Source organism: Rhinoraja longicauda, chromosome 33 (assembly GCF_053455715.1).
Source record: "Rhinoraja longicauda isolate Sanriku21f chromosome 33, sRhiLon1.1, whole genome shotgun sequence".
Classification (NCBI taxonomy): domain Eukaryota; kingdom Metazoa; phylum Chordata; class Chondrichthyes; order Rajiformes; family Arhynchobatidae; genus Rhinoraja; species Rhinoraja longicauda.
Window position 1 is genome coordinate 6,095,818 of NC_135985.1, and position 12,412 is coordinate 6,108,229.

At 41.9% G+C, this 12,412-nt stretch overlaps 1 protein-coding gene across 1 annotated transcript in view; it reads right to left on the reverse strand.

Annotated features, from left to right (window-relative positions):
* The window catches only part of LOC144608923 (protein FAM227B-like), a 144,000-nt gene that overhangs the window by 117,243 nt on the left and 14,345 nt on the right, over nucleotides 1-12,412 (reverse strand). Inside the window, exons 6-8 of the mRNA XM_078427170.1 lie at nucleotides 11,278-11,382; nucleotides 10,714-10,812; nucleotides 8,327-8,428 (exon numbers count right to left, since the gene is read on the reverse strand). Of these exons, the coding sequence (XP_078283296.1) occupies nucleotides 8,327-8,428; nucleotides 10,714-10,812; nucleotides 11,278-11,382 (306 nt within the window). The remainder of the gene's footprint in view (nucleotides 1-8,326; nucleotides 8,429-10,713; nucleotides 10,813-11,277; nucleotides 11,383-12,412) is intronic.

Sequence of the window (12,412 nt, forward strand, 5' to 3'; positions counted from 1 at the left end):
CCTCTTTTTGCTCTGGTATTTTATTTCCATGTGTTTAAATTATGTTTTATTTTTAATTGTCCACTGTATATCATGTTTTTATCCTTACAAGTAAAGCACCAAGGCAAATTCCTTGTATGTATACATACTTGGCTAGGTCTGAAGAAGGGTCTCGACCCAAAACGTCACCCATTCCTTCCCACCTGAGATGCTGCCTGGCCCGCTGAGTTACTCCAGCATTTTTTGACCACCCAAAATTTATTCAATTCAATTCAATTCATTCCGTATGCTCTCTTCACTTCATTACCCATTTGTGTTGCCACCTTCAGCGATCTTTGAACTTGTACACCAAGTCCCTTTGTTCCTCAACACTCCCCAAGAGCCTACCAGTCATGATATATGGTGTATGCTCATTTGACCACTCAAAGTGCATCACCTCATGCATATTAGTCAAAATCAAATTTATTTATTTGTCACATACACATACACGATGTGCAGTGAAATGAAAGTGGCAATGTCTGCGGATTGTGCACAAAAAATAATTACAGTTACAGCATATAAATAAAGTTAATAAGTTACTATAGTGTAGACAAAAATTTAGTCTCTGGGGTTATAAAAGTTGACAGTCCTGATGGCCTGTGGGAAGAAACTCTGTCTCATCCTCTCCGTTTTTACAGCGTGACAGCGGAGGCGTTTGCCTGATCGTAGCATCTGGAACAGTCCGTTACTGGGGTGGTAGGGGTCCCTCATGATCTTGCTTGCTCTGGATCTGCACCTCCTGATGTATAGGTCCTGCAGGGGGACGAGTGTAGTTCCCATGGTGCGTTCTGCCGAACGCACTACTCTCTGCAGGCCCATCCTGTCCTGGGCAGAGCTGTTCCCAAACCAGACTGTAATGTTGCCAGACAGGATGCTCTCTACAGCCCCAGAGTAGAAGCAATGAAGGATCCTCAGAGACACTCTGAATTTCCTCAGTTGTCTAAGGTGGTAAAGGCGCTGCTTTGCCTTACCCACCAGTGCGGCGATGTGCGTTGCCCACGTCAGATCCTAATTAGAATTAAATTCCGTCTCCCATTTCCCTGCCCAACGTACCAGTTGATCAATATCATTCTGCAGCCTAAGAAAACCCTCCTCCCTATCAATAACAGCACCAGTTTTTCTGTCATCATACCTACGTCAATCACACGTGAGTCATTAATGTATATAACTAGCAGCAAGATCCAAGCACCGATTACTGTGGTGCACGGAGTATAGAACACTACAATGCAGGAACAGGTCCTTTGGCCCATAATGCTTGCTCTGAACATGATGCAAAGTTAAACTAATCTGTTCTGCCTGCGCATGATCAATGTCTTTGCTGGTCACAAAAGTAACCCTCCAACACCATCTGACTCCTATAACCAAGCCGATTGTAGATCCAATTTGCCAACTTGCCTTGGATTCCCATGGCCTCTAAAGTTTCAGGCCATATTTCAAGGACCATATTGGACCTTGTCAATGGCTTCACTGAGTCCATCATCAACATCACTGCCATTATCAAGATATTTAACTATCTCTTCAAAAATCTCTTCAATTAGGATTCCTCACCAGTAAATCTGTGTTGCCTATCCTTGATCAATCTCTGCCTTTCTAAATGTAGATTAATCCTGTTTTCTAACAATTTCACAACCACTAACACTAGACTAATCAGTCCACAATTATTTGCTCAATCATTGCTATTCATTTTAAATGCATACCATAAATGCAAAGGAATTCTTCAAGAATATGGCTTTGGATAAATAATGCAAAATTGATTGTACATTGTTGCTGCAATGTCAACAGTACCACTTTATTACAGTACAGCATTTTTATTGCATATTCCCCATTTAATAAGAATCAAATAGTTAATTTTTCATAATGTTTTTTAAATGTCTCAGAAAAAAACTCATTCTTGCTCACTAAGTCATCAGAAAGTGAATTGTTGGGGAATCATTTGAAAAATATCAAATGACCAGAAATACTGTAAATAGAAAGAAAAACAGGAAAAAGTTAAGAGCTCTTCCAGTAACTATTTTCATTGGAGCCCAAGGAGCCGTAAGACAATATCCTGTGGTTGGCAGAAAGTGGATGTCAAATTTATATTGTTGGTATTTCAAAATGGAAATGGTCCAAGATGAAATAATATGCAAGCAGGGGCTTAAAGAGATATTTCTCTGCTATTTTACATTCTATTTTATTTGAGATTATCAGCAATGCTGTATTCCGTGTCTCAGTTTATGTTAGTTTATCTCTCTCTACTGTTGGTTTGTAAAACTGCTTTACTGTACTATAACACTGCTCACTATATGCTATTGTAAAACGGTATGTTTGTTTATCTCTCTCTCTACTGTCCTCACTTATCCCCCGCTATCTTCCAGCTGGGTCCGCTTTGATTAATAAGCGCCAATATCATTCCTGTCGCCTGAACAATCTTGACCTCCACTTTATCAGAGGTATTTCCCTTATTTTCTCCACCCATCCCCTGCTCTGCAAATTGAGACACGCTTATTTCTTCACAATTCCTGTAGCGATGAAAGATCATGGACCTGAAATGTTCATTTTGTATTTTCTCTCCAAGATGCTGCCTCTGTATGTTTCTTTTTTTCCCTCCTAATCAGATGTGCAGCACTTTGGTCAACGTGGGTTGTTTTTAAATGTGCTATACAAATAAAATTGACTTGACTTGACCTGTTGAGTATTTTTCACATGTTCTTTTATTTCAGATTTCCAACATCTAGATTTTTATTTGCTTTTCAAAATTTAAGCTTTACCTATCATAAAGCTAACTCAATGTACTGGCAGAAGTATTTGTCATGAACAAAGTAAACAATATTGGCAGATGTACTATGAGCTTGTAACAAAAACTAGAAAAAGATGGAAGAACTCAAGTTAGTGAAGCAGGATTAGTGGAAAGGGAACACTAGTTAACCCTTTGGGTCAGGGGGCTTCTCTCAGAACTAGGGGAAGAGCAGAGGATTTAGTTTTCAAAGCAGAGCTGAGGTGAGGAGTGAGGTATACGAATAAAGAGTACACATAGAAACATAGAAAATAGGTGCAGGGGTAGGCCATTCGAGCCAGCACCACCATTCAATATGATTATAATAATAATAATAATAATCCATTTATTTTATATAGCGCCTTATCACATGCTCAAAGCGCTTCACAAAAACAATTAACATAGAAACAAACAGACAAACTATCCTGACGGAAAAGCGGCGAATACACAACGCCAGCGTCCTCTCACGTCAGGGTCCGGCAGTAGACATTAAAAAGCACAAGACACACAGATATAATTTTTTACACAAACAGCCATCACAGTGATTGCTCTAGGCATACCCTCACTGTGCTGGAAGGCAAAGTCTTATCTCCTCCTCATTCTTCTCCCGTGGTGCCACGAGGTGATCGAGGCTCCCAACTTTTTGAAGCCCCCACCGGGCGATGGAAAGTGCCAGGGCCGAGCCGAGCAGGCCGATGAAAGTCCTGAGCCCCCACCGGGCGATGGAAAGTCCCAGGGCCGAGCCGAGCAGGCCGATGAAAGTCCTGAGCCCCCACCGGGCGATGGAAAGTCCCAGGCCGATGAAAGTCCTGAGCCCCCACCGGGCGATGGAAAGTCCCAGGCCGAGCCGAGCAGGCCGATGAAAGTCCTGAGCCCCCACCGGGCGATGGAAAGTGCTGCGGCCGGGCCACGCAGGGCGATGAAGGGCCTGCGGGCGGGTTGATCGTACCTCGCGCTTCGGGGCGGTCGAAGCTGCTACGGCTGGAGCTCCCAAAAGCCAGTCGCCAGCCAGGGACCTGCGAACTCCCAATGTTGCGGTCTGCAGGGCCCACGGCCGAAGCCTCCGAGATGGTAAGTCCAGGCCCTGCGACCGGAGTCTTCGAGGTCGATCCCAGCTGGAGGCCGCCGACTCCACGATGTTAGGCCGTAGCGCAAACGGAGATACGACACGGTAAAGGTCGCATCTCCGTTGAGGAGGAGATTTGAAAAAAGGTTTCCCCCAACCCCCCCACCACCCCCTCACATACACAGAGTTAAAAATAAAACAAAACGTACATTTAACAACGACAATGACAAAAAAACAAAAAACAAAAAAAACGGAGAGACTGCCGGTGAGCCGCAGCTGCAGAACACAGCTGATCATCCAAAATCCTGTTCCTGCTTTCTCCCCATATTGCCTGATTCCATTCGCCCTAAGAGCTATATCCAACTCACTCTTGAAAACATCCAGTGAATTAGCCTCCAACTGCCTTCTATGGCAGAGAATTCCACAGATTCACAACCCTCTGGGTGAAATATTTTTTTTCCTCATCTCAGTCCTAAATGGCCTACCCATTATTCTTAAATGGTGACCCCTGGTTCTGGACTCTGAACATTTTTCCTGCATCTAGCCTATCCAATTCCTTAAGAATTTAATGTGTGTCTATAAAATTCCCTCTCATCCTTCTAAATGTCAGTGAATGTAAGCCCAGTCGACCCATTCTTTCACGATTTGTCAGTCCTGCCATCCTGGGAATTAATCTGGTGAACCTATGCTGCATTCCCTCACTAGCAAGAATGTCCTTCCTCAAATTAGCAAACCAAAACTGCACACAATATTTCAGATGTGATCTCATCATGGCCCTGTACAACTGTAGTAGGACCTCCTTGCTTCTATCCTCAAATCCTCTCGCTATGAAGGCCAACATGCCATTTGCTTTCTTCAGTACCTGTTGTACCTGCATGCTTACTTTCAGTGACTGATGTACAAGGGCATAAATTGATACATTATACATAAATTGATTATGCAAAAACAAGGAACTGCAGATGCTGGTTAATACACAAAGTGCTGGAGTAACTCAGTAGGTCAGGTAGAAGTTGGGAAATTAAATGCTTATTCCAGCAGGTTGCAAAGTGTCCAAACAGAAGATAGGATGGAGTTCCTATAATATATGTTGGCCATCACAACGTCAGTGGAGGCCATATATAGACAGGTCGGAATAGGAAGAATGAGAATTAAAATGAAGACATGAGAAATTGCAGATGCTGGAATCTTGATTAAAACATAAAATGCTGGAGTAACTCAGTGGGTTAGGCAGCTTCCTTCTTCAAACTGATTGTAGTAGGGGGATATAGCTAGGTCAAAATTAGAATGACATGCAATTCAAAATTCAGGATTACCCATGTGGACTAGACACTAGTGTTGCATCTCCTCCAGTCGCACTTTGAATGATAAGCTTAGTGGGAATGCTAAGAGCCAGTGTGCAACTTTATTGTCTGTGGTGAACTTGTAACTGGTCATGATCCTGCCATATGCTCTTAAAATTAGTCATTCTGAAAAGGTATTACTGATATTCTATATTGTGAAAACTCAGATGACACCCTTTAGTTCCAGAAGGGCACACACTTCCTCAGATTATCATAGAGATAACATGGAGATAGACACAAAAAGCTGGAGTAACTGAGCGGGACAGGCAGCATCTCTGGAGAGAAGGATGGGTGAGGTTTCGGGTCGAGACCCTTCTGACCACATGGTACCAGCTTAATCAGCAGCCATACATTTTGCGCATTTCATACTTACCTCTCATTTTGTGCTTTTTTATTTGGACCTACTTTCTACTCTTTCCTTTTCAGTCATCAAAACACTTTTTGAATGAATGTAAAGTTTAAAAGACATTTCCCCTTTCTGTAAGAAAATAACTGTAGATGCTGGTACAAATCGAAGGTATTTATTTCACAAAATGCTGGAGTAACTCAGCAGGTCACGCAGCATCTCAGGAGAGAAGGAATGGGTGACGTTTCGGGTTGAGACCCTTCTTCAGTCTGAAGCTGGGTTATTCCGAAGATAGACACAAAGTGCAGGAGTAACTCAGCGGGTCCAGCTGCATCTTTGGAGCAAAATGGCAGGTGATGTTTCGGGTCAGGACCCTTCACCAGACTGAAAGTAGAGGGGAGGGAACTGGAGGTAAGAAAAGGCCAGAACAAAGCTGTGCCAAACCCTGACCCTCATTCCCTACATCTAAATGTGCACTGGCAACTAAATAAGCTGACCAAGAACATGTATGTACAGGTAACTTCCAGTTGGATAAGCATTAGAATCATGAAGATTCCTAAATTAAGTCCAACCGAGACTCAAGTAACCACACTGAGTACTGAAAGAACTACTAACAGAAATCATTGGCAGTGTTAGTTAGCCTTTAGTTCCACATATTTTAATGATGCATATTTTGGCATTTGGAATCTATAAATCTGTATGGCATTCATTTTGTTTGTAACAAATCTTAAATGTATAATAGACATCGCATATTAACATTCCATAGATGCCATCCTCATAAGTCTTCAAAGATGCAAGACCCATCAGTTCCAACTTGGGAGATGGCAGAAGGGAACAAGGAGCGTAAAAGAAAAATAATGTAGTTTCCCAAAAAGAAAAGCAAGGATTTTCAATATTTTAATTTATACACCACCAAAATATCAGCCAAAAGGAAGTTGCAGGTAACAATTTAAAAAAAAATCTCATTGCTATGGAAGGGAATCGGGAGCTCCGGCAGCGGCAGCGTGTTCGCCCGCCCCGGATTGCGGGGCTTGGGTCGGCCCGCCGCGGACATTTCACCGTCCGGCGCGGCCTGAAATAGGCCACGGAATTTTCTCTGCTCGGCGGGGGCTTCAATGTCGGGAGCCCCGACTTGCAGCGGGGCTTGGGTCGGCCCGTTGCGGACATTTCACCGTCCGGCGCAGCCTGGAACATGGCAACGACAACAGCCTGACCGCAGGAGAAGACGGCAGGGGAAGAGAAAAAGACATTCTGGCCTTCCATCACAGTGAGGAGGGGACTGGAGGAGACTCACTGTGATGGATGTTTCTTTTTGGGGGGTTTTGTGTTGGTTGGGGTTGTGTAATTTGCTTATTTTATTGCTCTTATTGTTGGACTGTGGGTGACGAAATTTCGTCCAAAAAACTTGTTTTTTGGATGACAAATAAAGATATCTTGAATCTTGAATCTTGAATCTTGAAGGGAAGAAGAGAATAACAGGCATTGTCCATTTTCCCATATTTAAAAAAATCATGTTATTGCCTGGCATACAATAATGTGATGAAGAATACCGATTCATACCGATTCATTAGTGGTCTTATTCAGTTTGACCACAGAAAAATATTTACTATTTCTAAAAACGATGAATTAGTACCGAAATGACAAGGAAGCATTTTGTTTTCCAGTCACTGCTGGTTTTGCTATATTACTGTTCTGTCTGAAACAATCTATTTCTTTTCCTTGATGCATGCAACTTATGACTAAATATTACAAATTCAAAAGAAAGTTACAAATTCAATTACTACTGTTAAGTACATTTCATGTACTTAATCATCACAGTCACAAAATCTTACTGAGATTAAATTAACAGATTGATTCAGGGCATTGAGCTAACACACGGCAAAGTTGTTACCAAACTAAAACCCATGTGACTAAGATGCAGTCATAAAGCAGTATGTGTTTGAAAAACAAAATCCAGAAGTCACAATTACCTACACATTTGGAAGATGTCAGGGATACAATTTGAAAAGCAAATAGCATCTTTGCTGCTCAGTAATTTTAAGCTATTATTTATAATTAGGATGGGGGTGCTAATGTGATGTGTGCCTAGCCAAAGTTATATCAAGCCGCATTTCGACTTCCTGCTTCTTATACTCAATTGCCTGACCCATGAAGGAAAGCAAAGCATTTATATGCCTTCTATACCACTTTATCTACTTGTTGTTATTTTCAGGGAGTTATGGACTTCGAACGCGAGATCCCTCTGCATATCAACGCTGTTAATAATCTTGCCATTAATTGTATATTTTCTTCTTGCAATCAACTTCCCAAAGTGCAACACCTCACACTTGCTCAGAATAAGTTCCATCTGCCATTTCTCCGCCCATTTCTGTAGCTGATCTATATCCTGCCATTACAGCCTCTACAGGTCTGCGACCCCAGCAATCTTATTGTCATTTGCAAACTTACTAACCAACCCATCTACGTTTACGTCCAAGTCATTGATATATATAGCAGATAGACACAAAGTGCTGGGGTAACTCAGCGGGACAGGCAGCATCTTTAGACAGAAGGAATGGGTGTCACTTCAGGTCGCAAACAACAGAAGTCACAGCACAGATCCCTGGAGCACTCCACTGGTTTTATACGTAGAACGAATGAGCAAACATTAGGTGCAAATGGATCCAATATCAAGGCAATCACAATTTAGCAGTAAGTTGGCATTGCTCATAAACTAAACCAATGATTTAACATAATGCTAACTAGTCAATCTTGAATAGTAAATAATAAATCTCTTCAAATTTATATATTTGGCGACTTACCTGGAATAACTTATCTAGCGCCTCAGCTGGGCAAATCATGAAAAGTGTCACAAAGCTATCAGCAATTCTGCTAAAGAAGTGATCTTCATCTTCTCTGCAGGGCTTGTAATGATAAAAATGTCACATGTTTGCAAAGGCAAAGTTGTTCAAGGTAAATATATAATTGCTAAGCAGAACAAATGGGAACAGAGATCACAGGTAAACACCTTAATGATAAAGATAAAGTCAAGTCAAGTCAATTTTATTTGTATAGCACATTTAAAAACAACCCACGTTGACCAAAGTGCTGTACATCTGATTAGGTACTAAGGAAAAAATGAAACATACAGTAGCACGCAAACATAACAGCACATACAAAACAGTTCAGCGCCTCCTCAATGAGCCTCAAACGCTAGTGAGTAGAAATAGGTTTTGAGCCTGGACTTAAAGGAGTCGATGGAGGGGGCAGTTCTGATGGGGAGAGGGATGCTGTTCCACAGTCTAGGAGCTGCAACCGCAAAAGCACGGTCACCCCTGAGCTTAAGCCTAGACCGCGAGATAGTGAGTAGCCCCAAGTCGGCCGACCTGAGGGACCTGGAGTTAGAGAGGTGGGTTAGAAGATTTTTGATGTAGGGGGGGGGGGGGGGGAATGTCCATTTAGGGCTTTATATGTGAATAGGAGGAGCTTGAAGTTGATTCTGTACCGTACAGGGAGCCAGTGGAGAGAGGCCAGAATCGGCGTGATGTGGTCCCTTTTACGGGTACCCGTCAGGAGTCTCGCTGCGGCGTTTTGGACCAGTTGCAGGCGGGACAGGGAAGATTGGCTGATCCCAGTGTATAGGAGTTGCAGTAGTCTAGGCGGGAGGAAATGAAAGCATGAATGATTTTTTCAGTGTCGTCGAATTGGAGGAAAGGTTTGATTTTAGCTATGGTACGAAGTTGGAAGAAGCTGGCTTTTACCACAGCGTTGATTTGCTTGTCAAATTTTAATGCAGAGTCAAATATCACGCCGAGGTTTTTGACATGCGGTTTGACTAGGCAGGATAGGCTTCCAAGACTGCCTGTTATCGATTTGATGGAGTCGGGGGGGCAAATAGGATGACCTCAGACTTGCTCTCATTTAATTGGAGGAAGTTCTGTGCCATCCAACATTTTATGTCCTCAAGGCAGTGTAAGAGGCTGTTTAAATTTGACTGGTTGTTGGGTTTCAGGGGGAGGTAAAGCTGAGTGTCATCGGCATAGCAGTGGAAAGAAATGCCGTGCCTTTGAATGATTTGGCCAAGGGGGAGCATGTATAGAGAGAAGAGAATGGGGCCTAGGATGGAGCCTTGTGGAACTCCGCAGGAGAGGCTAAGTCCAATACTTTGGAACATTATAAACAATGATATAAACTATATAAACTAGAAGATTGAACAAATCATAAAAGCCAAGCGACCTCAACTTAATAAATATAAACAAGGAAATCAAGTGAAAGATTGAACATAAGATTTTTAACAAACATTTCTTTAGTGGCTTAAATATTATTCTTTTCTTGTCTTTGCCAACGCCACACTTTTAAAATTCTCAACTTTAAATCCCAGAGCTCCAAATCTAGCTTTCCCTTTTCCTCATTTTTGTCATCTCTAATTTCAACTATTTCATCAAAACTCCAATAATCCAGCATCCAATTTTTTAGAAACTCTGACGGTGCTGTATCAGGCTCAGTCATTTTTCCAGGATGTAAGTAGAGGCTTACGAATGTGGCTGGAGCTGGGTGTCTATGGGCTGGGTGTGTGACTGGAGCTAGGGCTGGGATCTGCAATATGACTAGTCAGGAATGTGGATTGATTTGCAGCAGGGACAGGGTACAAAGCTATTATTCCAAATAGGAGAAAAACAGGCGCACATCATCTTCTATGCCTTCAGTTTTCAGCATGAGAAATATATACTTCCCAAAGTGGAAATGTCAAAGGCAAGAGGGCATAACTTTATGGTGAGAGGGGCAAAATAATATAGATGTGCAGGGCAACTTTGAGAGAAGGTGGTGGGTGCATGGAACAAGCTGCCTGGGGTGGTGTTGAGAAAGGTACAATATTTTTATTTAAGACGTTTAGAGAGGCACATGGATATGCAGGGGATAGAGGGATATGGATCGCAGGCAAGCAGAGGAGATTAGCTTAATCTGGCATCATGTATATTTGGCCATCAGATATTGTGGCCCAAAGGATCTGTTTCCATACCGTACTGTTTTATGTTCTATATTGAGAAGATTAATTGGATAACCCATGATCCATTATGGATACAATATACACAAATTCCATCCCAGCAAACCATTTTCGTGACAGTGGCAAGATGAAAATTTATCCCAAGATTTATTAGCTGTTACAAATAAAGCATCCAGACTAATATTTCAGAAAAGATCTTTATACCTTGAATTTGTGAAGGAAGAACCACCAAAATGTATCATGAACAATGGCAGCAGATGGTTCTGACAGGATCAACTTCCTCCAAGTAGCGTGAAATCCAAGCTGTAAATAAGTAAAGTTGACTAGGTATTGGTTAACTGAAATCAATACAAATTGTCTGTGACAAAGCAATTAAACTGTCATTTTGTTATTTCCGAAGATAGACACAAAAAGCTGGATTAACTTAGGGAGTTAACTCAGGGAGCATCTCTGGAGAAAAGGATAGGGTGACATTTCGGACGAGACCCTTCTTCAGTCTGAAGCTTTTTGTGTCTATCTTCGGTTTAAACCAGCATCTGCAGTTCCTTCATACACATGATGCATTTAATTATTTCTGTTATTTCATCTAAAATACTTGTGGACTTGTTACAATGTTGAGCAAACTGTTTCTCATTCTCAAACCTTTAACTTTCTCACAACAAAACAAAATGGAGAAATTTGAACAATGAGGAAAAACTCCAAAGTATAGGTTGCTAAATAAATAGATCAGTTATAAAACAAAGAGTCAATCAAATTTCAATCACTTACATGAGAAATCTGTGTCTTTCTAATCCAATTTAGCAGCTGCTTAGCTTCCAGTTGTCCAGGAAGTTTTGCGAACATGTATGATTTGAAGCCTGGAAATGGTTGAGACTAAATGGGAAACAACAGTGAAATTAAAAGAAAGCAAGCAGTGGCATTTTGAACAGTATTGGACGTTTATATTTGTGATAAACTATTCTGCCCAATGGGATAAAAGGGCAAGAGAAATAGTTATATCTTTCTTACTTAATGGAAAATATTTCAGTTACTGAGAGGTGGAATAAATCCATGTTTGGAAGGCATTAGATCTTAAAAATTAACAATGCTGCAAATATTAACAGATATGGATAAACTGTTTTGTTATTGATGAGGATAGTTTAAAAGGTATGCAGGACTCTTGAGGGCTGACACAACCGACTTGTGCAGTGCTATTGCAGTGCCACAGTGCAATAGGTGCGCATGTTAATGGAATCAGATAATAGCATTGCCTACTTTGCAGCTCTTTTTCCGACTATTTTGATTTCTTCAGTTCACCTTCTTCTCTATCAAGGTAGCAGGGGGGAGATCACGTGGAGAAATAAATGCTAATCATTCAAGATGCCTCATGGGCCCTTTTGTTCGAGCCGTTCAAAATGCCACTGAACAGCTACCAAAATCAATGTTATTTTTATTTAAGGAGTGTGAAATTTGCAGGCTGGGCCAATGTTTAATTACCCGATTCTAAGTCGCCCTTGAGAAAGTGCTGGAGAGTTGTCTTCTGGAACCGCTGCAGTCTTTGAGATGTGGTATACCTACAATGTATTTAGAGAGAGAGTTCCAGCATTTTGACTCAACCACAGTTAAGGAACAGTGATGTATTTCCAAGTCAGGATGTTGTGCGGCTTAAAGGGCAATTTACAGGCGTTGGTATTCCCATGCTTTTGTTCCTTTAACTGGTGAAGGTCACGGTTTTGGAAGGTGCTGTCTGAGGAGTTTTGGTGCAGAGATCCAGCAGATGATACAAACTGCGGCACTGTGCGTCAGTGGGGGAGTGAGTGACTGGTTGTGGGTGAGGTGCCTATCAGGCGGGATGCTATGTCCTGTGTGGCGTTGAGCTTCGGAAGTGTTGTTGAAGCTGCACTTGTCCGTGCAGGCGGAGAGT